This window comes from Dipodomys merriami, unplaced genomic scaffold, assembly GCF_024711535.1.
Source record: "Dipodomys merriami isolate MVZ:Mamm:240054 unplaced genomic scaffold, mDipMer1.0.p SCAF_90, whole genome shotgun sequence".
In the NCBI taxonomy this organism is placed as follows: domain Eukaryota; kingdom Metazoa; phylum Chordata; class Mammalia; order Rodentia; family Heteromyidae; genus Dipodomys; species Dipodomys merriami.
Genome location: NW_027206513.1, coordinates 1085391 through 1112771, shown reverse-complemented (window position 1 = coordinate 1112771; position 27381 = coordinate 1085391). Strand labels below are relative to the sequence as shown.

Here is a 27381-nt window from a genome sequence, read left to right as displayed (position 1 = left end):
TTGGAATTATCCCTTTCCTCGACTGTCTCAATGTAAGCTCCTTTGGGCAGAGAATTGTGTCTGGTTTACTTTGTCTCCCAGTCTCACCTGGCAGCTGGCATACAGCCTCATTAGCATCATACCTGGCTTGGAGGGAAAGCTTACTGTGGATAGGAATTGTTCTAAATACTTTGCAAGTAATAATTCAACCTAACCTTATAACAGCCTGAAGAAGGAGGTTCTATTATCCTGACTTTACCAATGAGAAATGGAGAGCTTGTAGGAAACCTACCCAAGGAAGAATCAGAGTCTAAACTTAATCCCCAGTGCTCCTGCTCTAAGTACTATGTAACACTGATTGAGCAACATTTGCTAAATGAATGGTACAGGATTTGAATATGGGTCTCCTTGCCTCAGATCCAGGGTAATACTCAGATATCTCACCTACTCTTTTTTTTTTTGGTGTGTGTGTGTCAGTTCTGGTGCTTGAACTCTGGACCTGGGTGCTGTCCCTGAGCTTGTCAACTCAAGGCTAGTGCTCTATCACTTGAGTTTTCTGGTGGTTTATTGGAGATAAGAGTCACATACTTTTCTGTACAGGCTGGCTTTGAACTGTGATCCTCAGATCTCAGCCTCCTGAGTAGCTAAGATTACAGGTGTAAGCCACCAGTGCCCAGCTACTTTTTCACCCTTAGTCCCTCGTCACATATGCCCATCTAGACAGTAGAAACTATTACTTGTACTTCCCCTTTCTTTCTTTAATTGCCAGCTCCAGATATGGAGCCATTCTTTTCTTTTTTCTTTATTTCTTTTCTTTTTCTTGGTTAGGGTTGTAAGGCTTGAACTGAGGACTTGAGCTGTTCGTGATCTTTTTCACTCAAAGCTAAGATTCTACCACTTTGAGCCACAGAGACCTTCCCATTTTCTGGTGGTCAGTTGGAGATGAGAGTCTCATGGACTTTCCTGCTGGGCTGGCTTTGAACCACCGTTCTCAGATCTTACTACTCTCCTGAGTACCTAGGATTATAGGAGAGAGCCACCAGCACCCAGCAGAACCACTCTTCTACATGTAGACATTATGCTTACATTTGGTTTGTTTTTGTGTTATTTTGTGATCTTAATAATAGAATTGCTTTCTGTAGAACTGATGCACTTAATGAAAAAAAGGAAGATGATGACTCTCCTGGAGAAGATGAAGAGGAAAGTGAAGAAAGCAAAGAAAGTAGTGGAGAGGAAGAAGATGAAGAAGAGGAGGAGGAGGAAGAAGAAAAAAAGGAACAAGAATCTCCCAAACATGCATCAAGTAAAGAATACATTGCTCTTGGAGACTTTACTGCTCAGCAAGTTGGGGATCTTACATTTAAGGTAGGTTGAATAAATCTGTAACCTATGTTAGAGCAAATGAGCATACTTAACAGAATAAGAAAGCTCTGCCTATATACTGATATTCCTTGTCACTGATACTAAGCTCTTTAAAACTCAGCTTCTTTAAGTAAGTAACAATTACAGTTTAGCCACAGGAATAATAAAGAAATTCTTTTATTAAAGTTAGCTCTTCCAAAGGTTTTGAAAATATCTTTGGTTTGATAATTCCTGATTAGGGGTTAAATTTTGTCATTAATTTATTGACTGATTTAGCCAGTATTGGGTCTTGAACTCAGGGCCTTTCCTTTTTGCTTGGTTTTTTTACTCGAAGTTGGTGATCTGCCACTTGAACCATAAGTCTAGCCCCAGACAAAAAGAAAGACCCTATCTGAAAACTAACCTAACTCAAAAGGAACTAGAGGTGGCTCAAGTTGTGGAGTGCCTAACTGGCAAGTACCAGACTTCAGAATCATCTCACTATAAAAGAAGCACTTCTTTCTGTTGATTCGGATGTGTAAGGGGCTTGTATCCATGCTTGCTAAGTGGCCTGTGGGATTGAAAATATAAAAGTTGTGGTGTTCAAAGGATTGTGTAACTGTTTTCTGATAACTAAAAGAATAAGAAATTCTAGTGAATATATAAAATTTTGTTTCTTATGCTTCTCTTTCAATTGATTAATAATAAAAATGTGTGAGAATATTATGTAACTTTTAATTCATAGAATTTTTTTCAAATACTCTTGGAAAATGCCATCCTTATTAGATAATGCATATTCTAAGGATGGCTTTTCTTTTAAATGTCCTCAGCAGTATTTTAAGTCTTTGTTCTTCAAAGATGGACTGTGTTTTAATACATGGATTAATGTCTCACAGAACATGAATTAGGGTTGGATATATTGGGTAACTACTATTTTTGCTTCCAAATATGGTTTATTTAACCTTTGTTTAACGCAGTAGATTTCTTCTTCTTCTTCTTATGCTTCTGAGTAACAGTTTCTAACAGGAGATTAAAAATTAAACTTTTAATCATGAATCAAGTTGCTGGAAGGAACATGGGGCCTTGAAAATGACTATGAAAAGTGACTCTCATTTGCATATACTCTTTAAACATGTGCTGAGTGACCAAAAGGAACAACTTGTTTATGGTCACATAGATCCAGAGTTAGTGTTGTAGGAAAGTTTTTGATAAAAGGTAGGATAAATAATGGATGAAGAAAAACTATAAAAGCTGAGGATATAACTCTGAGATAGATCACTTACTAGCATATGTACAAGGCCTTGGAGTCAGTCCTTATATCTCCCCACCAGAAAAGAAGCATATATTTTGAAGTAATAGTCACAAAGTAATACACATGACTATTGAGTTTTATTGTAAAACTTTTACTTTGTTTTTCTTTAAGAAAGGAGAAATTCTTCTTATAATTGAAAAAAAGCCAGATGGTTGGTGGATAGCTAAGAATGCCCAAGGAAATGAAGGTCTCATTCCCAGAACATACCTGGAGGTTAGTCTTTGTTGTTTATATCTTGCTGTCCTCCTACAAACCTTTTTCATTTTTAATAGGGACTATTAAGCTGTATTCTCTGGTCAATTAATTGGTGAATAAAGTCACCTACTGGATCTTTTAATGATTCTAAATGGCTAAAGGGAAGCAAGGTGAAGGTACAAAAGGCTTGAGCTAAAGGGCCCCTAGAAATTGCACGGAAAACTTCCAAATGTGTCTTCCTGTCCAGCTTACAGACTGGTTAACACTTAGCTAAAAGGCAAGCCTGGAAGCTATGATCTTTCTTCTGTCTCACTGGGTTGCAGAGGAAGAACTGGAGAGCTGGTGGTATCAACCAGCACCTTTGCTGTGGTCAGTCTACACATCCATCTTGCCAGTCTGATCATTCTCTCAGAGGAATCTTCACATGTCTGCTTACAAGGCTTTACACCTTTATATTTTTTTATTGATTTTGCCAATCAATTTTCCCATCTTCTACAGATGAGCATACCTGTTTCCCCCTATTTTGCTAGTGCTGATTATGAATAATCTTTCATTATTGCCAGTGTGATCCACAAATGCATTCCATTGTTTGCATATGTGCTTACTATACTACTGAGGTAGAGTGCTGGTTTCGTTTTCCTTTACCTTGTAATTTGCCTTTACAGTGTTTTGGTTATTTTTCCAAAGGAATCTTAAAAAATATTTTTCTTTCTGATAATTTGTTGTATTATAATAACAAAGTTGTTACCCCTTAGAAATTTGCATTAGGTATTTTCTTTGCTGACATCCTGCTGGGTAATTGTTTATTAGCAATTGTGTCAGTGTTTCCATTTGGGGATTTGGGTTTTGATAACATAATTGAAAAAGGGTTTCATCATGCCAAGATTATTTTCTTCTAATGTTTTTATGTTTTTCTATTTGAGCAAATTCCACGTGGAATTTATCTTGGTTACACTTGATATCTACCTTTACCTTCATCATTTTCTCAAATCTCAAAGACTTATCACCCACATGTTGAAAATGTTAGTCTATTTTGTACTAACCTCCCATCTTACTTCAGTCCTAGTGTTCTTATTGGTTGATTTGTGCAGTAGTTGAAAAGTACTTCCTGTGTTCATGATTTTCCAGCCCTGTGATAGAGAAGATCAGGAGTCTAGTGAAGAGCCCAGTGAAGAGGATAGTGAAAAAGAAAGTGAAAAGGATGTGGAAGTGGAGGACAAGACAACAGATGGAGCTGAAGTTAAGCAAAGGTACAAAGGTTTGAGAGGTCATCATTGTAGATTTAGGACACTTTTTCTTTTTTTTTTGGTTGGTCATGGGGCCTGAACTCTGGTCCTGGGCGCTGTTCCTCAGCTCTTCAGCTCAAGGTAAGCACTCTACCACTTGAGCCACAGTGCCACTTCCGGCTTGTTTTTGCTTATGTGGTGCTGAGGAATCGAACCCAGGGCCTCATGCTTTACCACTGAGCCACCTTCCCAGCCCCTGTTTTTTGTTTTTGTTTTTATTTTTTAATGCCAGCCCTGGGGTTTGAACTCAGGGCCTGGGCACTGTCCCTAAGCTTTTTCTCTCAAGGCTAGCACTCTACTCCATGGTTCCACTTCCAACTTTGAAAAAATGTTTAACCGGAGCTGGGCAGCACAGGCAGAAAAAGCCATGAAACTCTCATCTCCAATAAACTACCAGAAAACTGGAAGTAGCACTGTGGCTCAAGTGTTAGAGCACTAGCCTTGAGCTGAAGAGCTGAGGGACCAGCGCTCAGGCCCAGAGTTTAAGTCCCATGACCAAAAAAAAAAAAAATGTTTAATTGGAAATAATCTGATGGACTTTTCTGCCTGGGCTGGCTTTGAACCACAAGTCTCAGATCTCAGCCTCCTGAGTTGCTAGGATTATAGAAGTAAATCACCAGTGCCTGGCTCTCTTTTGCTGTTTTTAAAACAGATCTCATTATGTTAAGGCAGACTTTAAATTGCTGATCCTTCTGCCTCAGTTTCCTAAATGCTAGGATTATACCACCTTATGGGCAGAAAAATTTGTACTTGCTTGTTTTTACTGTTATAAAAGTACATTATTAAATTATAAATATGTCAATAATTATAATAAATTATAAATAATAAGTCTTTTCTGAAATAGAGACAACTTTCATCTTGAGAGCTTTCTCTATTATTATTTTTCTACAGATGACTACTACTTTAATGATGAAATTATTTTTAGTGCCTTGAGTTCTAGCTTGGCTTCTAGAGGATTTATGGGTGATTGTGTACTTTGACCTTTGATAAATGACCACAAGTGTCCCATTGAGTAGATAGCATACTCTGTCCCTGAACTCATGGTATCATTTCCTCTCACTAGAACTGATTCCCACTGGAATGCTGTTCAGAAAGCTGTCTCCGAGGTCAGTATCACCAGTCTTATTAATGGTTTGTTACCTACTTGTTCTGGTTGAGTTCAAATTCAAAACAGGATAGAGACTAGAAGACAGAATAGATGGTAAAATGTGTGCAGGGTGTGGGCTGTGCTGGTGCAGATGATGAGTCACTTGCTTCTAGCCACACTGTGCTCCAGTACCACTTCTCACTAGGCCTACGCTTGTTCATAGTAGAATTAAATACTCTCATAGGCTAATGCTAAATGTCAGTTACTATCAGAAAAATTCAGGAAAGTCAGAACTATCCCGAATCCTATCATTTAAAAAATGAGCCGGGCACCAGTGGCTCACGCCTGTAATCCTAGCTACTCAGGAGGCTGAGATCTGAGGATCGAGGTTCAAAGCCAGCCCAGGCAGGAAATTCCTCGAGACAATTATCTCCAATAAACCATTAAGAAAACTGGAAGTAGCACTGTGGTTCAAGTGGCAGAATGGTAGTCTTGAGTTGAAGAGCTGAGGGACAGCACCCAGGCCCAGAGTCCAAGTCCCATGACCGACCAAAAAAAAAAAAAAAGGAAACAAAATGAGAATATTCCCTGTACCCTTTTAATAACCACCAGAACAGTTTAGTAAGTACCCTTCCTTTTTCCTCTACTGACTTGTAAGGACATACCGGTTCATAGAAACAGACTACCTCCCAGTTTGTTCTTCAGCACTATTAACTGTGGGCATATTAACTCATGTGTCAGGTGACAGTACTCTGGAGCAGGACCCAAGCGGGAACCTAGAGGTACAGGAGGTACATTAAGGCAGCTACTCTAAGACACAGCTTTGCAGCCCAAGTCTTTGGGATAGGCTATCCTGAGGGTACCGTCCTTGCAGAAATAAGGGTAATACTTAAAGGGAAAATGGAAAAGGAATAGGCTAGATTTGATCATCAACAGTTGAGGACTGTTTATTGAGGAACAGTGAGGGGCACAGACATTCCCAGAGGATTGGAGGTTGTACAAGGGACTTGATTTTGGGGTGGGCTTAGAAAGGGCTTAACAAGGAAGCAGAGAATAAAAAATGGGCTATGGTCTCCTTGGGATCAAGGTCGATATCCTTGGCCAGGCCCAGAGGGGAAGCTGGGTGTGGGGGCTATTGTCTCCTGGGGGCCAAGGTCAGAATGACCTGCCTGCTGAGCATGTGAGTACACACCTGGTGCTTTGCTTGACCCTGGGGAATAAGGCAGGACTCAATCCTTCAATATTGAACTGTTTTCCCTGGAAAGACAAGGAAATGTGAATGAAAATAAGCAAATTAGTTTTATTTTGACTTTTCTGCAGATAAACACAGTTGATGTATTAACCACAATGGGAGCGATTCCCACAGGGTTCAGGCCTTCTACTCTTTCCAGGCTGCTGGAGGAAGGTAACACACACAATTGTAGCTAAGAAATGAAGGTTGAAGTCTTAACTTTTTTGTTATAGCCAAAACAAGAGGAGGACAAGGCTGAATCTCACCTCCCTGTCTTGGTGATGCTCATCTTTTTTTTTTTTCTTTTTTTTCTTTTTATGATCCTGGGGTTTTGAACTCAGGACCTCATGCTTGCTAGGTAGGTACTCTGCCATTTAAGCTACTTCCAGAGCCCTTTTAAATTTAGTTAGTTTTCAGTCAGGGTCTCACTTTTTACCCCAACTGCCTTGGACCATAATCTTTCAATGTATGCCTGGGGTTTACAGATAGGAATCACCTGTAATACCTCACTTATTTATTGATATGAGGTTTTTGTTATCTTTTTGCCTGAGCTCGACTGTAATCCCTCCTATCTGTGCTTCCTAAGGAGCAGGGATTACAAGTATAAGCCACCACACTAGGACCAACAGTTATCTTTTCTTCATTTCTATGGCTGAGAGCAAAGATCCCTGAACCTATTAAAGGCCAATCTATTTACTTCTGCTCTGGTCTCTAGCTCCTTTTCTTCTTTCAAAAATGTGACTCCTGTGGGCTGGGAAGGAGGCTCAGTGGTAGAGTGCTTGCCTTGCATGCATGAAGCCCTGGGTTCGATTCCTCAGTACCACATAAGCTGAAAAAACTGGAAGTGGCACTGTGGCTCAAGTGGTAGAGTGTTAGCTTTAAGCTGAAGAGCTGAGGGACAGCGCCCAGGACCATAATTCAGGCCTCACTACCGACCAAAAAAAAAAAAAAAAAGTGACTCCCTTCATTATCAGCTTTTTGTTGTATCTTTAGCCTCCCTTTATCAACTTCTCTTACTGATTCATTCCCCTATCAGTCTCACCAGGACACCAAATATCAGTCTTTAAGAACCCAAGCTGGGCACTCACGGCTCATGCCTGTAATCCTAACTACTCAAGAGGCTGAGATCTGAGGATCATGATTCAAAGCTGTCCAGAGCAGATAACTCCTTGAGGCTCTTATCTCCAATTGACTATCAAAAAAACTAGAAGTGAGGTGTGGCTCAAGTTGTAGACCACTAGCTCTGAGTGAAAAAAGTGGAGTGAAAGCTAAATGTTCTGAGTTCAAGTTCAAGTCCCAGAACCAGTGCAAAGAAAGAGAGAGAGGAAGCAAAGAAGGAAGGAAGGAAGGAAGGAAGGAAGGAAGGAAGGAAGGAAGGAAGGAAGGAAGGAAGGAAGGAAGGAAGGAAGGAAGAAAGGAAGAAAAAGCCAGGCGCCAGTGGCTCATCCCTGTAATCCTAGCTACTCAGGAGGCTGAGATTTGAGGATCACAGTTCAAGCCAGCCCAGGCAGGAAAAGTCCATGAGACTCTTATTTCCAATGAACCATGCAGAAAACCGGAGGTAGCACTGTGGCTCAAGTTGTAGACTACTAGCCTTGAGCTGAAGAGCTGAGGGACAGTGTCCAGGCCCAGAGTTTAAGCCCCATGACCAACAAAAAAAAAAAAAAAAAGAAGAAGAAGAAGAAGAAAGGAATGAGAAAAAAGAACCATCTCCAAACCCCAGCCCATTCTAGCCCAAACTCCTTTACCTGCCCTTTATATCAAGACTTTCTACTTAGTGTTTCGATTTCCTATTTGTACTAGTATTTTGACAGCTTTTGTCTACAAGCTTATTTTAAAGGAATTGAGGGTTGGTGGGGTATCTTCTATCCACCTGACCAGTGATCCATGATAGAGATAATTTGAGGTTGCCTATGCTGCAGGATTCTTCCTTGAAATGCCTGGATTCTTCCCTCCTTCTTTCAGGATAAGTCTACCTTCCCGGAGATGCCCACCTTGGGAACTGTATTTCATCCCTACTCCCATTCATTTGAGCAGCCTTAGTAGATTTTTACTTGTCTTCTTAGTTCTTGTCATTTCCCTCAATCCACTGGAAGCTAATGAGGGCGGAGACATCATTCCCCAATCCACCGTTGTATTTCTAGCTCCTAGCCTAGCACTTGACAAAGCAGGGACAAATTTTTTCTTGAATTAAAAAGTAATTTTATAAGAAGTATTCTTTATAAGTAAACTATGGAAGAGTAATATAAAACATTCGTATGTTAGTAAACAAAGCTAACAATTTTTGTATTATTTTCTACATTCTCTAAAAAGTGCAGTTTCCTTCATTTTTACCAGAGTATTGGAATGCATCATTATTATGAGGCATGTAATTGGCCTAAAATCTTCAAGATCTTTCTTACAGGTTTCCTAAGATGATTTTTTTCATCAGTTTGTAGCTTTATATTTTGTACTTTAAAAAAATATGAGCGAGGCAGGCTATTTTGGAAATTGAATTCCTAGTGAGGAGGGTGGCATTTTGGAAATGTTTGCTTCCTAAGTTTGTTGATAACTTTGTAGACTTTGTAGGGGGTCGGGAGCAGGGCTGAATTTCATTCCTCTTTTGTTGGGTAAAACTATTTTTACAGGAAATCAGTTTCAAGCAAGTTACTTCTTACAACCAGAGCTCACTGCATCCCAGCTGGCCTTCAGAGATCTACTGTGGGATGCCGAAGCAGGCACCGTAAGTGCAATGACCGTCCTTGAGACATTGATGAGATTACCACTTCTCCAGGCCTCATCCTGGTACAAGTATAGAGTCCAGTGTAAATTGATAAGTGCATTTTAGAAAACAAAAAGTTATTTGATTCAATATTGTAATTTTGAAACAGTGGTATTTTCATAACTAGGGCAAAACTTGGACTGGCACCTTAACTTTATCTAGTTTCTCTTTTTCTGTTGCTCGTTTCCCATTATGATAAAAGAAATAAGAGTAGGTTTCTTTCTTAATTATTCTTTCCTCGTTTCTTAATTAATGGAAAGGGGTTGATAATACTTTTGACACCAACTTGTGAAAATTCATTATATGCGTAAAGTTGTGGAACAATCCCTGGCACATGGTAAGAACTCAGTAAATGTTAATCAGTGCCATGGTTTGGATAAATGTTCCCCAGAGGCCTATGTCATTCTGGTTTCCAGCTAAGGGCGGAAGTTTTAAGAAGCAGGGCCTAGTGGGAAGGAGCTCCTTAAAGGGTAAGCCCTTAAAGGAGAGACTGAGTATACAGTCCCTTCCTCTCTTCTTTTGGCCTCCCAGCTGTCATAAGTGAGCATGTCACTCCACCGTGTGCTTCCCAATAATGCTTTGTGTCAGCACAGTCCCAACAGCACTGGGCCAGCTGACCACAGACTGAAACATTAAGTTGAGTTAGCTCGGATATTTCTTCTAGCAGTAGAAAGCTGACTAATACAGTGTTTTTACTAATTACAATTATTATCATCATCATCAACATCATCATTAGTAGTAGCAATAGTAATTGCCATTTTCATTAAGTAGGAATGAGTGAGTTAGGACAAATTTGTGATTAGAATTTGAAAGTAGCACTTTCAAATAAGAATAAAGGATTCTTTCTGTGCCAGTATTTGAAGTAGAAAATACTCTTCATTGCTGGAGGTGTGGCTCAGCAGTAGACTACCTAGGAGTGTGAGGTCCTGAATTCAAACCTAGCACTGTCAAACAAACAAACAAACAAACACAGAACCTTTCATATTTTCCTCTACTTTGTGTGTTTATAGCAGATATAAACTGCATCAGAGCACATCACTGCTCTTATTTACCTTCTACTCTCTCTCTCATTCTTTCCATAGCCTTTAGCACAGGAGTGTGTGGTCAGGGTTGTGGCAAGACTGGTGTAAAAGTTTAATGTCCTTCCTGTCAACCCCATCCTTACCTGGAGCATTCTGAGTATTAAGTGTCTCAAGTTGCAAGTCATTGAACATATTATATCTTGACTACGATACTATACTTTAATAAATGTCATTTAATTGCATGAACTTCTTGTACCCAAAGAAAAATATTCAGCTTTCATTTTTAAATTTAAAACATAATAAGCTATTAGATATGGCCTTTTTGTAGCGTATAATTTTTTTTGATGAAAGGGCTCATGATTATAAAGTAAAATGTAAAGTTACCTAACTGAAGTTGGATGGGGGACTTGTTTTTTTCGTACTGTTTTTTTTTTTGTATGTTTATGTTAGTACTGGGCCTTAAACCTAAGGCTTCTCACTCAGCTTTTTCATTCATGACTATTGTTCTCCCCCTTGAGCCAAACTTCTATCTAGTCCATGGTATTAACAATAAATAGACATGATGCCATTTTATTTATTCACAAGCTGAGAGTACAGATCTGTCTGTGAAACAGATCTGAAAAATCTCATCAAGCAGTCAATATATTCTTTTTGTAAATTACCTACATAAAGAGGCAAGGAGGAATGGAGATAATTTTTTAAAATCCACACAAGAGGAGGAGTTAAGTGAGTCATATAAGTAGTCTGTGTCTTGTTTTTTTGGCCAGTCCTGGAGCTTGAACTCAGGCCTGGGTACTGTCCTTGAGCTCTTTTGCTTAAGGCTAGTGCTCTACAACTTGAGCCACAGCTCCATATCTGGCTTTTTAGTGGTTAACTGGAGATAAAGAGACTCAGATTTTTTTTTTGGCCTGGGCTAACTTTGAACAGTGACCCTCAGATCTCAGCCTCCTGAGTAGCTAAGATTATAGGCTTGGGCCATTAGTGCCTGGCTTTGTGTCTTGGTTCTTGCTGTAATCATTGTCTAAACTGACACACACACATTCTATCATTAGGAATCTGGAAACCGAAACATAGTCATTTCATGATCAGGTCATGTAATTTGCCTAATGTTTCTGCCTCTGCATTGTAGTTTTTAAATAGAAGCAAAAATGCAACTGTCTCAAATACAACTTTATGAAAATTTTCCTGTAATTACTGTTTTTGACTGAGTAAACAGAGTATTGGCACTTTTCTCATATGTGTATGCTGGTGTAAAATGTTTACTTATCTTCTTTTTTAAGTCTTGTTGTAACTATTTTTTCTTGCAGATTAGGTCAAGGCCAAGTCGTGTTTCACTGATTGTGACCCTGTGGAGCTGTAAAATGATTCCTCTACCTGGAACAAGCATCCAGGTTCTCAGCAGGCATGTCCGCCTCTGTCTATTCGATGGTAGTAAGGTGAGCATCCTCCTGCCACATTACAAAAACACATCAGTTAATGTTAGATATTCAATATGTTCTGCATTAAGCAGATATTATCTTTTTCTAACCATAGATACTATATAATATGTATTTTTGACATTAATATGTTTTAGTATCTTTGGTAGCTTTTCTATTCTCCTTTTAAACTATCTTTGTTACCATATATAAGATAGGTTTCATGTACAGAGCATATAGTTCGGTCTCACCCACTGTGGTTTTCATTTGCATTTCACTGATAATTTAGTACATATTCACTATCTTTCTCTATATATACACACATACATATGAATGTATTTATACATGTAAGCATCTGATAGTATACCTACACTAGTCTGATGATACAGGGAGCCCCCTGCTTTGTTCAGTTGCTGAACATGTGATATTTGTACATCACAAGTAACCCATCGATCAGATCCTCAAGATATTTTTTTCACCTACAGAAAGTACTCAGTGCTCAGGTAGAGATTTATAGCTGTAATTGCACATACTACAAAGCATGATTTAAAATTAGTGCCTAAGCTATCAACATAGGAATCATGAAATAGAAGAGTACATTGAACTTGAAGAAAGTAGAGAGGAAATAATAAAGGTATGAGTAGAAATTAGTTAAATAGAAAGCAAATGAACAAAAGAGAAAAAACAAAAGTTCATTTTTTGAAGAAGTTAATAAAATTGAAATATGCCTAATGAAACAGCTCAAGAAATTTTTTGGAGACAGAAGAAAATGAATTACTCATATGTGACATAGAAACAAAGACATTATCATGGATCCTAATGACAGTGAAAGGACAACAAAGAGATATTATAACCAACTTTATATCAATAAGTTTGAAAGCATTGATAATTTCCTGAAAAACCATAATTTACTGAAACAGACCATAGGAAGAAATGAATACTTCGCTAGAGAAATGAAAACTTATTGAGTGCTCGTGGTTGACACCTGTAATCCTAGCTATTCAAGAAACTGAGAGCTAAGGATCATGGCTCAGAACCAGTCAGGGCAGAAAAATTATCAAGTCTTTGATCTCCAGTTAACCAGAAAAAAAAAATCAGACTCCAGGCATGGCTTAAGTGGTAGAGTACTAGCCATGATTTAAAATGAAGAGTTCAAGGCCTTCAGTTAAGCTCCTGGTACTGGCATTAGAAAAAGCAATGGAAAGAAAAAATATAAAGAAATGAAAACTTAAGGATCTTCTCAGAAAGATTAAGTCAAAGTCCAAAAGCCTTCACTAGTGATTTCCTAAAATTTAAGAAAGGAACAATTTGAATCTCACTCAAGTTCTTCCAAAGAATAAGGAGAATCTGCTTTCATTTTATAAAGCCGGGAAAAAATACCAAAATATGAAGTAAGAAAAATTACAATGCCCCTTCCCTTATGGATATAAAAGCTAAGTTCTTACACAAAAAGTTGTCAAAGTTAATCAAGCAATATATAAAAAAAGCACAATATATCATGAGTAGTTGTATCATCTTTCAAGAACACAAGTATTCATACCTGTGCAACCAACATTTAACATTTGAAATCAATTTGGTAATTTGCTATATTAGCACAAAGAAGAGAAATCATGTGGACATTTCCAAACACATAGAAAAAAGCATTTGACAGATTGCCTGTTGGAGGACTGTAGTATAGTTTAGTGGCCAAGTGCCAGCCAAGTGTCATCTCCAAGATAGGAACTTGACCTAACTCGCTTTCCTTACCTGTCAGTATAAAGATTGAGTAAAGCCCTTAGAACCATATGTGGAATATACTTAGTGCTTCATAAGTATAACTAGATGAGAAGTGATGGTTACAACTTAGGGGATCTGAGAGCTGTGGAAACAGGTGTAAGAGCTAAGAATTAACACAATTGGGTGATAGATTAGGTGTGGAGAGGGGGGCCGGGAAGGGAGAGAGAGAAAGCGTTGTTGAGCATGATATGAGGGCTCAGACTTCCACATCTGTAGGATGGTGGCAACATTCAACGGGAGAGGGAGCACTGGAACATTGGAAGAGGAACAGGCTTGGAATTGACATGGGATTGTTTTTGCTCGTACTGAGTGTACTTGTAATTCCCAGAATAAGAAAAAAATCTTCCAACTGCCTGCCCGCTGCCTGCCTGCCTTCTGAGCTTGGAGTTTTAATAGTAATCCTCATTTTTACTCTACACAAAACACTTCCACTAATGAACCAGTAGGTGTCATCAGTGACCAAGAAGAGATGAATTTTTTTTTCTTTTCTGAGCCCAGGTTGTCCTCAAACCCATGATCCTCCTGCTTCAGCCTTCCTAGGGCTGGGATTATAGGCATTTATCACCATGCTCAGCTTAGAGTTTGATTTTTAATAGCATATTAAAATAGTAGGACTTATTTTTTATTTCAAAAGCCATAGAAGTTGATTTATAAAATTAATTCATATCAGATTTCCAAATTGAGATGTTATACAGCATATTTAAAATGTTTGGTATCTAAGAATGTCTGTTTCTCCTTTATTCTAGAAGGATCTTTTCATTAGATAGAAATTTGCTTCTTTTTTTTTTTTTTTTTTTTGTTGGTCATGGGGCTTAAACTCTGGGCTTGGGTGCTGTCCGTGCACTATTCAGCTCAAGGTGAGTGCTCTACAGCTTGAGCCACAGCACCACTTCTGGTTTTCTAGTGGTTTATTGGAGATAAGAGTCTCACAGAGTTTCCTGCCTGGTCTGGCTTTGAACCGTGATCCTCAGACCTCAGCCTCCTGAATAGATAGTATTATAGGCATAAGCCACCAGCGCCCTTGAAATCTGCTTCTTTTAGCTCTTGAAAGATATGTTGTCATTTCCTTCTGGCCTCTGTAGTTTTTGATGAGAAATTAATTGTCATTCAAGCTGTTTTTCCCAAAAGTGAGAGTGTGTGTTTGTGTGTGTGTGTATGTGTGTGTGTGTGTAGTTTCTCAGTGCTTTCAACATGTGCTCTTTTCACTTTTCAGAAGTTTATGTTGTGTCTGGAGTGAATTTCTTGGGTTTACCTCGTTTGAGATTTGCCCAGCGTCTTAAATCTGCATGTTGAATTATCATTATTTCCAGGAGTATCCTCTTAACTTCAAACTCTGTTGTCCTCTAGGAATCTGATGGTATGAGTGTGAAAGCTTTTGCTAAAGTCTCATAGCTACCTGAAGCTCTATTCTTTGCTTGTTCTCTTCCATCTATTTTACATTAGCTATTTAAGTAGCACAATTGCTTCTTTCCCATCTTGAAGTTCACTGATTATTTTTTGTTTTTCTCTTTCCCTGCTGTGTTTATCTAGGGACTGTGATGGTTGGTTTGGTTTTGTTAGTCTGGTCATTATATTTTTCAGTTATAGAATTTCTACTTGGTTAGTCTTCATACTTTTTAATTTCTTTTTTTTGCAATTTTCTTATTGATTTCCTAAGACTTTATTTCTGTATGTAAATTTGTTTTAGGCACAGCGAAGTTATTTGAAGCCCTTTTTTTAATGGGCTGTTTTCAAATTATTGCAGGTAATCCCTCCCATCTGTTATTGTCTCAGTGTTGGTGTCTATTGAATGTCTTTCTGGTTCAGTTTGAGGGTTCTTAATTCTTGGTATAGTGAATGAAGTTTATTGAGATCTGGACATCTTGGGTGTTATATCTTGAGTCTCTGCTTCTTATTTAAAATTCTATTTCACTCAGACCTTCACACTATGCTCGGGAGAGATGTGCTTCCTTCCTTCTGGGCACCAAGGGATGTTCAGATTATCCTCCAGGCCACCACTGATGATGCCCACTAAGCCATTCCTTGGGTTCTGTCATCCCTTGCAAATCCACCTTCCTCTCTCTACTCTCAGCATTACAAATAAGATTTGTGAACATTATTTTAGTAAATTTTACATAAAAATGTAAACAGAAACTGAGCTTTAATTAATAATATACATGGTAAAGTATTTTCAGAGAAAGTCAGCAATGTTTGTAAGTTTGCAGAGATCAAAATATAAGGAGAATGGTGGGTGGATGCATAATGATGAACAGGTACAGGGAAAGGGGTTGAGCATGTGGTGCTCACTGTGAGGTCCTCTGAACTTCCCTGGTATGTTTCACAGTGACCATCACCTGTTTCATCCTTTTAAAACTGAATTGGTACTTGGATGCTAGTGGCTCACACTTGTAACCCTAGCTACTCAGGAGGCAGAGATCTGATGATTTTGACTAAAAGCCAGCCTGCGCAAGAAAGCCTGTGGGACCCATCTCTAATTAACCACCAAAAGAGCCAGAAGTAGAACTGTGGCTCAAGTGTTAGAGTACCAAATTTTGGCTTATTAATTTTATTCTAAATTTTGTTTTATTCATTTTACATGACTCAATTTTTAGTGCTCTCATATTTTATAAAGTAGTCTCAAAACCTTCTATGCTTTACTTTTTCTCCTCAACACTGTGGATTTTGTTACTGGTTATTCTTTTTAGCTGCTGAATCATACTCCATCTTTCACCATGTAGATGTGCCACAGTTTTGCTTGCCCATTCTGTTGAGGAATATGCTTCCTGCTGCAGTCTCTCAGTGAAATTGTGTGAGAAGGGCTTGAGAAGTATACTCACAGGTTTCTGGGTGCTGAAGTGTGAACATCTTCAGGTCATAGAATACCAAGTTACCTTGCAGAGGGGCTGCCTCCTCCAGTTCACACTATCTCAGGCAGTTTACACTACCTCTAAAATCCCAGCTACCACCTGCTATTCTCTTGAATATGAAATGCAATTTGATTGTGCTTTTGTGTTTCATTTCTCGATTCCTACTGAATTTTTAGGTATCTTTATGCATCTCTGGTGCAGTTTCCCGATTGAAATCTTTCTATATTGTTTGAATCCTTAATTATTTTGTCCTTGGATTGTTTTTGTGCAGAAAGTAGCGTGATTCTGAGCCCATTATTCACCTTCTGTCTGCACTTTGCTGTCATGTGTAGTGACATGGTTGGATTAGGTCTATAGAGCTCTCAGAGTCTATGAGTCAGGAAACTAAAATTATCCTGAGTCTGAACAACAGAATTCTCCACACTGAAAAGATAGAAGCAGAGATAATGTGTGTGTGGGGGTGGAGAGTCAATTTCTATTACAGCAAAGAACTTCTTGGATAGTAGGAAACACCTCTTGAAAACCAAAGGAGTTTAGATCAATTTTCTTAGCTGGGTGCCAATGGCTCACACTCATAATCCTAGCTACTCAGGAGGTCAAGATCTGAGGATCATGGTTTGAAGCCAGCTGGGGCAGAAAATTTGTGAGACTCTTATCTCCAATTAAGCACCAAAAAGAATTAGAGCTGTGACTCAAATGCAGAACACTATCCTTGAGCAAAACAGCTAAGGAACAGCCCCTAGGCCCTGAGTTCAAGCCCCAAGACCAGCATATATACTTAAAAAAAAAAAGGGCTAGGAAGGTGGCTCAGTAGTAGGGCGCTTGCCTTGCATGCATGAGGCCCTGGGTTTGATTCCTCAGCACCACATAAGCAAAAAGAAAAAAGCTGGAAGTGGCCCTGTGGCTCAAGTGGTAGAGCGCTAGCCTTGAGCTGAAGAGCTGAGGGACAGCGCCCAGGCCCAGAGTTCAGGCCCCACGACTGGACCCCCCCCCCAAAAAAAAAGCAGTGCTATATAAATCACCAGATAATAATCAAAAGAGTCCAGCTTGAGAATATATAACATTTTGGGAAATGTTAAATAAATGAATAATATTAGTCATTGAAAGGTTTTTGTTTATGGAAACAACTTGGCTGTCCATAAAGTCCTACATGCCTTCTAACAGAGAGGTGTACATTTAATTAAATTCGAACTAATGTGACATATTTGAGATTGCTTTTCATTGTTTCTAAAGCTTAACTCTCTTTGGAGGTGCTATGCTAAAATATTTTTATCTAAAATAAAACAATAATATATTATTGGTTCCTCTACAAGTGTTTGAACTGTTTGTAGAAAGTTTGGGCTCCTTTTATTTTTTGTTTTATATAAATTATAGTGTGAGCTTTTATAAGTGGCAGGAATAATGTAATTTATTGGCCTCCAGAGCCAAGAGAAAAATATAACTATGTATCATAGCTGACTGAATCGTCCATCTTAATGACAGGGTAATGTACTATACAAAATGCTTGTCTGGGTCACATCTTTTAAAAGTCCATTTTGACCCAAAATTTTGCTTACTTTTCCAGTAAACCCATCTCAGATAGTAAATATTTTACTTAATTTGTTGCTGGCCCACAGTCCAAGTCTGAATTCATTTAATCAGTTCCTTTGTTATTTTGTTGGTAAGTATTAAAAACTTGTTTTGCACTAAGTATTTCACAAGTTACAAGCTTCCTGTACTTGATGTGAAGAGGAAGACAAACATAAAATAAAAGGTAAGGGTTCCCCCTCCGCAGCTACCCTCCCCAGGACAGCAACCCTGGTTAACTGTTTGGGACTTGGAAATGGTGATGTTTAAAAACAAAACAAAACAACTTTCTATGGCATGATTTCAAGTGAGAAAAATCTCATTTCAGGTTCTGAGCAATATTCACACAGTCAGAGCCACGTGGCAATCTAAAAAGCCCAAAACCTGGGCCTTTTCTCCCCAGGTAAGTACTCTGCTGAACAGTGGGATAAACATGAACTTTAAAGAGGAAGCTAGCAAAGTGTAATGCATTTAGCGACAAATTATGGGGTCAGGTTTAAACCTTTACATTCTTCAGTGTTCTTTGAAGGCGCTGATAAAAATTACTCATGTTTCTGACTCACCAAAGTTAAAATTCCTATGAATCATCGCATTCAATGGATTTCAATTTTAGGAAGTGCTCATTTGATGGAAAAAGAAAAGAAGATAAAATGTAGGGAGTGAGGTGTTTTTTCAGGAGTTAAACCTTCCAGTTGCTGATGGCAGTGATGTTTTCCTCAGATAAATCAAAGGTGATGCCTAGGGGACTTAGTGCCTTATATTTGGGTCCTGTGGGTACTGGAATGAGGTTGGAGTTTCAGACCACTGAGTCAGTATTACATAGCTGCTAGTGAATCAAAGACACCTTTATGTTCTTTTTATAATATTGTCTGTGGTTGACTATAGTTTTTCTTGACCTCCAAGATTTCATTACTTCAGTATTTACTTCCTTCCCACAACTAACATCCTCATGTACTACACCCTAAAAACCCTTAATTACTCTTCCTCTAAGTGCATCAAAAGATTGCAGAGCAAGATAGAAGTTCAGTGAGAGGGCACAGGGGGTGGGAGACCCAGCCACACATGGGCTGTGTGAGCAGTATTCACACAGTCAGAGCATAGCTCCTGAACACCTTCCCTCAAAGACAAACACTGTTGATGGCCTACTGCAGTACCTGTGTTTATGGGAAGTGCTGGGGCTAGAATTTTAATATTTTCCCAGGATATTAAAGATGAGTTGTTGGGAGGGAAAAATAATAAATATATGTTAAATGTATGAAATCAAGCTTGTTACAAGCCAGACTTCCTTCCCAGGTTCACAAGGCTTTCAGTAGGTAGTAGAGAAACACATCATGAATAGGAACATCCTCCATTTGTGGAGCTCTGGTCTTGTGCCAGCAAGGCCCCATGCAAGGCCCTTATGCACCATTGTATTTAATCCTTAGAGCATCCCTGTGGGCTAGGCATTGGTAGGTATAACTCAGGTAGAATGGAATGGTTATGGAGCTCCAAGGGCATTGGAAGCTTAGAGGAGGGTAAAATTCACTCTGGTCCTTATGCTTAGGAAGTGTCCTATAGAGGAGTAACAACCTTGAAGAATGGGTGTGTTTTCTAGGCAGGAAAGGGAGAAGCAATTGTTGAGGAAGAAGGAATGGGATGAGCATAAGGAAAGGAATCTTACTAGCAAGGCAGGCATCAGGGCAGTTAAGCAAATGCATTGTTCATTCCTAAATTTTAGTTTTGTTTGCAAACAACAAATGTAACTGTCTTATAATGTAGGCAAACTTGGGTTTTTTTGTTTTGTTTTGTTTTGTTGGTCATGGGACTTGAACTCTGGGCTTGGGCACTATCCCTGTGCTCTTCAGCTCAAGGCGAGTGCTCTACCACTTGAGCCACAGCACCACTTCCAGTTTTCTAGTGGTTAATTGGAGATAAGAGTCTCATGGACTTTTTTTGCCCGGGCTGTCTTTGAACCATGATCCTCAAATCTCAGCCCCCTCAGTAGCTAGTATTACAGGCATGAGCCACCGGCGCCCGGCAGGCAAACTTGTTTTGTAGCACTACTGGGGACTTACAATACCTTTGCTATTAGCTGTTACTCAGAGAAGTTACATGTTTCTACTTCATATCATTGGTCAGATGAATCTAATCCATCTGTGTTTTATTTTCTTTAAAAGACCTACCTGAGTATGGTGGGTGGCTCAAGCCTGCAATCCTAGCTACTTGGCAGGTAGACATCAGGGGATTTATATTTGAGACCAGCCTGGGCCTAAAAGTTCTTGAGACTCCATCTCAATCAATGGCTGAGCAGTGTGCTACTCACCTATTATCCCAGCTGTATAAGAAGCACAATGGCTGGGTTCAGTGGCACATGCCTATTACCCCAGTGACAAAGGGAGGAACAAATAAGAGGATAGCCTCAACATAAAGTGAAACCCTACTATAAAAATAACCAATAGAAAAGGGGACTAGTCGGGGCTGGGAATGTGGCTCAGTGGTAGAGTGCTTGCCTTGCATGCCTGAGGCCCTGAGTTCGATTCCTCAGCACCACATAAGCAAAAAGAAAAAAGCCAGAAGTGGCGTTGTGGCTCAAGTGGTAGAGTGCTAGCCTGGAGCTGAAGAGCTGAGGGACAGCGCACAGGCCCAGAGTTCAGGCCCATGACTGGAACCAAAAAAAAAGAAAGAAAAGGGGACTAGTTCTAGTGGTAGGGTACCTTTTTAACAAGTCTGAGGCTCTAAGTTCAGCTCCCAGTACCTGAAACAGATAGATAGATAGATAGATAGATAGATAGATAGATAGATAGATAGATAGATAGATAGATAGCTCAGTTATAAAGCAAAATAAAAAACCACTGAGAGATAGGTGACTCTTTTCATTTGTGTAAATAACTTTGGTCTCTCTACCATTCCAGGTCACTGGCATCCTGCCATGCTTGCTTGATGGTGATTGTTTTATCAGGTCCAATTCTTCATCTCTAGACCTTGGAATATTATTTGAACTTGGAATTTCCTATATTCGCAATGTATGTCTATTAAAAGTAAAACCTTCTAATGAAGCACTGAAAAGGGAAGTGTTAGATATTTATCTATTAGGGAAGTGTTAGATATTTATCTATTTACAGGTAAAGTAGTAAAGGATTTTTGTATAAAATTTTAATTTACTCTCTTGAGGAAGGAGAATTATAGTGATTCTAAATTTTTGTGAAGTACTGCTTTCTTAGTGGCAATTGAAATAAAAGAGTATTTGTTTATATTTTAGCATAGCAAACTCCAGCACTTTTAAAAAATGAAAATTACCCAAGGCTGGGAAAGTGATTTTAAAAAATGCCAGGGGGTTCTAGCATAGGGCCAGGTTGCTTCTGCCTTCCAGGGGCTGAGCACGTTTAGCTTTGTAACTGAGAGTTATTAAGGGGCTGCAACATTTTAATTGTTTTCTTTGGGGGGGGGGTGTTGTGGGGCTTGAACTCTGGGCTTGAGCACTATCCCTCAGCAATTCAGCTCAAGGCAAGCACTCTACCGCTTGAGCCACAACGCCACTTCCAGTTTTCTAGTGGTTTATTGGTGATAAGAGTCTCTCGGACTTTCCTGCTTGCGCTGGCTTTGAACCATGATCCTCACATCTCCAGCCTCCTGAGTAGCTAGTATTATAGGCATGAGCCACTGGCGCCCGGCAACATTTTAATTTTATAAAGAGAACACCACAAGCTTGGTTTAACTCATGTCACATGAACTATTCACGTGTGGTTGTGGGTTGTGCTAGCCACATCACTACCTTATAATAATAGCTTGAGAGGTGCAGTGTATAAAGATGGCCTAGTGGTTACCAGAGAGGCATCACAGGGAAGTCACATGGAGAGTCCCCACATGAGCCTTAGTGTTTTCTGGCAATTGACAGTGAAGTTAAACTTCTAAGCAGAAAGGCTCTGGAGTGAGTGTTTCTTCCTGTCCATGTGTACCAATGTGACTTGGAATCAGTCCATAAAATGTCCCTAGCACTCCAGATACAACAGCAACTGTGCTATACCAACGGGTGTAAGGGCCTTGCAAGAGCAATTTTTCAAAATACTGTCACCTGAAGTACCACCATCAATACCTGACCTGCAAGTAAAGTAGGACTCTTGTTTCATTGAATTTTCATGTGACGTATTGTTTAGCCCTAGGGGTGAATATTAATTGTGTTCCTTCAGAGGACTTGGTATATGCTTATAAATTTGACTAATCCAGACATTGCTTCATATCCTTATTTCTTAGTCAACTGGAGAAAGAGGAGAGTTAAGCTGTGGCTGGGTGTTTCTTAAACTTTTCGATGCCAGTGGTGTTCCTATTCCAGCAAAGTAAGTGAGCTTTGTATCCTTTGCCAATGAGGAATTTTGTAGGAATTCATTTTTTAGGACCTGGATAGCTCAAGTGTGTTTTATCAGTATTCCTACGCATTGAAAGGAAAGGAATTTTCATGTTAATTGTAGAGTTGTGTAGGGGAGTGTATGAAAACAGCATGCAGTCTTATCCTGGAGGGAAAATAGCTCATAGAATGGCTGTCTGCATGTGCAGTCAAGAATTTCCTGTGGACTAGCTCTTCTTACCACGCTAAATGATGAGAGCAGGGAATGAGGCCAGAGCCCCAGGGCTTCTGGGACTCTCTACCTTTCTTCTGTAGGCAGGCCATTGAAATCCCACTGGCAACACTGTAAACAGCTTTTGACTTTAATTGCAAAGGGCTGACTGAAAGCAAATACTGGTGACATATGTAGGAGAGTTGGAAGATTACTGCCCTGATACAGAAAAGTTCTCAAAAGTTAATAAATGATTATTATCATTCTTAATGATAATAAAGTCTAGGATATATACAAGACACCCACACAGGCTCATGACCAACAACAACAAAAAAAGATAGGGCAGGAGATTTACCAAACTAGGAGAGAGGGGTTGGGGAGGGTTTTTGTTTTGTTTTTTAACTTATTACTCCTTCTTATGCAGTTAAAACTTTTCACCACAATCTACATGTTACTTTTTTTGGGGGGGTCTGGTCATGGGGCCTGAACTCTGGGCCTGGGCGCTGTCCTTCAGCTCTTCAGCTCAAGGCTAGCGCTCTACCACTTGAGCCACAGCGCCACTTCCAGCTTTTTTCTTTTTGCTTATGTGGTGCTGAGGAATCGACCCAGGGCCTCATGCATGCAAGACAAGCGCTCTACCACTGAGCCACCTTCCCAGCCCCTACATGTTACTTTTATATTTTATTTTTTTATTTTTTGGGTCCGGTTGTGGGGCCTGAACTCTGGGCCTGGGTGCTGTCCCTCAGCTCTTCAGCTCAAGGCTAGTGCTCTACCACTTGAGCCACAGCGCCACTTCCAGCTTTTTTCTTTTTGCTGATGTGGTGCTGAGGAATCTAACCCAGGGCCTCATGCATGCAAGGCAAGCGCTCTACCACTGAGCCACCTTCCCAGCCCCATACTTTTATATTTTAAAAATGATATAAAGCAATGATGATTATTTCAAATAACAATTCAACAAATTTGAAAAGTTCATTAAAAAGTTAATACTTATTTACATATTAACAGGAATTACCTGTCAAATTGTTTAAATAATATCAATCTGTCTCATTTTCTTGTGTGAAAATATATTTTCTACATTTTTATACTTAAAAAGTCTAAATTTGCTGAGATGGTTTCTAATGGAGGGATCACCATCTATCTTCTTACCAATGAAGTATAAATAAATGTCTGTGAATATCTTTGAGTTGATAATACTTCATCACTGACCACAGCGATCAGCCAGTGCCCATGACATGCCCATCATAGTGTACTGTTCTCTTACAGAACATATGAGCTCTTCCTGAATGGAGGCACTCCTTATGAAAAAGGTGTTGAAGTGGACCCTTCAGTATCCAGAAGAGGTACAGCTCTTACACAGTGCTTTCTGTGCTTGTCAGCTGCTGCTGCTGCTGCTGCTGCTGCTGCTGCTGCTGCTTCTGCTTCTGCTTCTGCTTCTGCTTCTGCTTCTGCTGCTTCTGCTTCTGCTTCTGCTTCTGCTTCTGCTTCTTCTTCTTCTTCTTCTTCTTCTTCTTCTTCTTCTTCTTCTTCTTCTTCTTCTTCTTCTTCTTCTTCTTCTTCTTCTTCTTCTTCTGCTTCTTCTTCTTCTTCTTCTTCTGCTTCTTCTTCTTCTTCTTCCTTCTTCTTTCTTCTTCCCTCCTCCTCCTCCTCCTCCTCTTCCTCTTCCCCCTCCTCCTCTTCCTCTTCCCCCTCCTCTTCTTCTTCTTCTTCTTCCTTTCTCAGTTGTGGAGCTTGAACTGGACCCAGGCTCTTCAGCTCAATCACTTCCAGTTTTCTGGTGGTTAATTGGAGATGAGAGTCTCACAGACTTTCCTGCCTGGGCTGTCTTTGAACCATGATCCTCAGATCTCAGCCTCCTGAGTAGCTAGGATTACAGGCATGAGCCACCAGTGCTTGGTACAGCTTCTTGTCACCGACAAAACACCTCATGGTTTCAATCCATTGGCCCCTGTTGCATTGGACCAGTGGTAGTGCATCATGGCAGAAACATGAAGCAGAAGAGCCTGTTACTGCAGAAGAGCCTGTTACCACAGAAACAGACACAGGAAAGGGCTGAGGTCTCAGTCCCCTTCAAAAGCATCCCCATGATCTAACTTTCTTCCAGTGGGTGCTGTCTCCTAAAAACTCCATCACCTCCCAATAGTGCCACAGATGAGTGACTAAGCTTTTAATTCATGGGCCTTTGGGGAACTCAGATCCAAACCATAACACCTTCCTTTCCTTAAAGATTAAAAAATAGCAGGTGCATTCAAGAAGGAAACTTCTAGTATACGTAACATTTTTCACATGGATTCACTTTTTTTTTGTCAGTTGTGGCAGTCCTGAGCGCTGTCCCTGAGCTTTTTCACTCAAGGCTGGCACTTTACCACTTTGAGCCACAGCACCACTTCCAGATTTCTTGTGGTTAATTGGAGATAAGAGTCTCATAGACTTTCCTGCTGTGATCCTCAGATCTCAGCCTCTTGAGTAGCTAGGATTACAAGCATGAGTCACTAGCACCTGGCTGGATTCACATTTTTAAAAATAGAGCCTTTGCTATTAAAAGCTGAGTCATTTTTATCTCAGTGTTTATTTTCTTGGGAGCATGTATGCAATTCCAGTGTAGGAAATCATGAAGAATGAGGATCCTGCATTAGTTCCTTTTCATGGAACACTGAGCTGATATTTGTAACAGAATGAACCAAATAGACTAGTTCAGAGATTGCTCATTGCTAGGTCAAAGGCTGGAGACATCTGATATTGTGTTGTGCATGCCAAGTTGCCTTCCAGAAAGATAACACCTTTTAATGTCATTGCCCAAGCAATGTGCCAGAGAATGGGAAAATGGAATGGAGAACAGGGTAGGTGTGGTTCTTTCCTCGTGGAGCCCGAAGTTGAAAGACTCAGGATGAGGTGGGCACTGGTAACTCACACCTTTGTAATCCTAGCTACTCGGGAGGCTGACATCGGAGGATCATGATTCGAAGCCAGCCTGGGAAGAAAAGTGCCCATGAGACTCTCATCTCCAATTAACTGCTCAGAAAACAAGAAGTGGAGCTGTTGCTCAAAGTGGTAGAGTGCTAGTCTTGAACAAAAAGAGCTCAGGGACAACACTCAGGCCCTAAGTTCAAGCCACACAGCTGACAAAAAAAAAAAGACTCTGTTTGGGTATTCCTCAGCCATTTCTGTCCTTGTTTTGGTGACCCACCACTCTCACCAATGTGCTGCCCTGACCAAGCCCATCTCCTACCTTCTGGAAACAGGAAGGATTGAGCTCTGAGATGCAGGTGGCTCTTAAGAGAGCCAAATGTGCTTTCTAAACTCCCTTTCCTTCCTGGTAATTGGCAATAACAATACTGTAAAGCATGTGACACAGTAGCCAATAGGTGCCCCAAGGGAAGTACGTGGGCAGTAAAGTTTCTCTTCACTCATTGAGAAATAAGTATGCATGAGTCCTGACTTTCTGACAGCCCAGCACCACTGATGGTATAGTCTCATCAAATGTTTGTGTTAGTGCAGGCTGTCCCAAGCACTTAATCTGTGTGTATTTTTTTTTCAAGCACAGGGCAGTGTTTTCCACCAGATGATGAGCATGCGAAGGCAGCCTCAACTTCTAGTGAAACTGAGGTCTCTGAACAGGAGATCAAGAAACATACTAAGGTGGGTACTGCTCTTGCCTCTGCAGCCTTCTCTTCATATGCCACCTCTGCTTTTGCTTCTCCATCTGCTTGATTGTCTTTTGTCAGTGCTTTTTTCCTCATTAATGTACCTGCCAAAGATCAGTAGGAAAATGTAACCAAATAAACCTTAGATTCTCTTACTCCTGTTTATCAGTTAGTTCAAATGAGATTTGGTTATAAGTAATTTTCAGACTTGAATAAACAGGACTTTCCAACCCATGAGCCTATCCTCAGGGACCTTTCCTTTTAGGTTTATTGGAGCTTAGTTTACATGCAGTAAAGTTTTCCCTTTTGGCAGTTCTGACAAACCCAGTAGTGTAACAGCCCAACATAGACAATGTCCCCTCACTCTAAAAAGTTATCTCAGGTCCCCTATAATCATCTCAGCTCCAACCTCAGGCAATCACACTTTTGCCTTTTCCTAGCCTTCATGAATGTAACCATGCTGTGGGTAGACATAAGGATGGTCTTTCACGTGGCATAATGCACCAAAAGTTAACCCATACTGATGTGTATGTGCTAATAATTTGTTCCTTTCCTTCTAAATAGCACCCTGGTTGTTTTTGTATGCACACTAGTTAATAAACATTTAACTTGTGTCTGGATTTGGGAAATTATACATTTAGCTGCTTCAGATATTTCATACAAAGTTTTGGTGTGTAGATGTATGCCTAAATTTTTTATGTGTAGAAGTACCTAGATAGAAGTTATTGGATCATCCAATGTTGGTTTCTGTTTATAAGAAACTGCCAAACTGTTGTCCAAAATGATCAGTACTTGGTATTATTGTTATTTTCTGCTTTGCCCATTCTAAAATGTGAGTAATGTTTTCCATGGTGATTTTCATTTGCATTTTTCTCAGGGAGCTTTTCCACTAGTAAAATCCCAGATCTACCAGTTTATGTCTTGGGGTCTCAATATTATTAATAATGTTAAACTCCTAACTGGAGCTATGATGAGCTTTAGTAGAAACAAAGTATATAAAACACTTAGCCTATGTGTATAATACATACCAGTCTATGTATATAATACGTTCCACAAAGTAAAACAGTAGTGTTCACTGTGGTTACTTACTGTTATAAATATTATTTACTATTATAATTATTTACAATCATAAATATCGGGTGTAAGTATTACACCAGATAGATGGTACCATGTTGTAAAATTTGTTCAAACAAAGGTGTACTTTGTTGCTGGTAAGATCAGGAAGATTCAGACGGGTTTTGATGTCCTGGAGGGATATAGCATTGGAATGATGTAGAAGAAGGGAACTTTCCACAGAGGATACACAGAGGATAAAAAGGAAGGAAAAGCCCAGTGTGGAGACAAATCTGATGCAATGAACTGTCCTCAGGCCATGTTTACTGCTTGTAGCT

The 27381-nt window shown here is 39.7% G+C and overlaps 1 protein-coding gene across 1 annotated transcript in view; it reads left to right on the top strand.

The window, feature by feature from the left end:
* Nucleotides 1-27381, top strand: part of Nphp1 (nephrocystin 1) — a 47635-nt gene that overhangs the window by 7208 nt on the left and 13046 nt on the right. Inside the window, exons 5-16 of the mRNA XM_070013243.1 lie at nucleotides 1122-1344; nucleotides 2744-2845; nucleotides 3956-4077; nucleotides 5177-5219; nucleotides 6521-6605; nucleotides 9059-9153; nucleotides 11522-11650; nucleotides 18146-18220; nucleotides 20709-20819; nucleotides 22048-22130; nucleotides 23613-23689; nucleotides 25886-25985. Of these exons, the coding sequence (XP_069869344.1) occupies nucleotides 1122-1344; nucleotides 2744-2845; nucleotides 3956-4077; nucleotides 5177-5219; nucleotides 6521-6605; nucleotides 9059-9153; nucleotides 11522-11650; nucleotides 18146-18220; nucleotides 20709-20819; nucleotides 22048-22130; nucleotides 23613-23689; nucleotides 25886-25985 (1245 nt within the window). The remainder of the gene's footprint in view (nucleotides 1-1121; nucleotides 1345-2743; nucleotides 2846-3955; nucleotides 4078-5176; nucleotides 5220-6520; nucleotides 6606-9058; nucleotides 9154-11521; nucleotides 11651-18145; nucleotides 18221-20708; nucleotides 20820-22047; nucleotides 22131-23612; nucleotides 23690-25885; nucleotides 25986-27381) is intronic.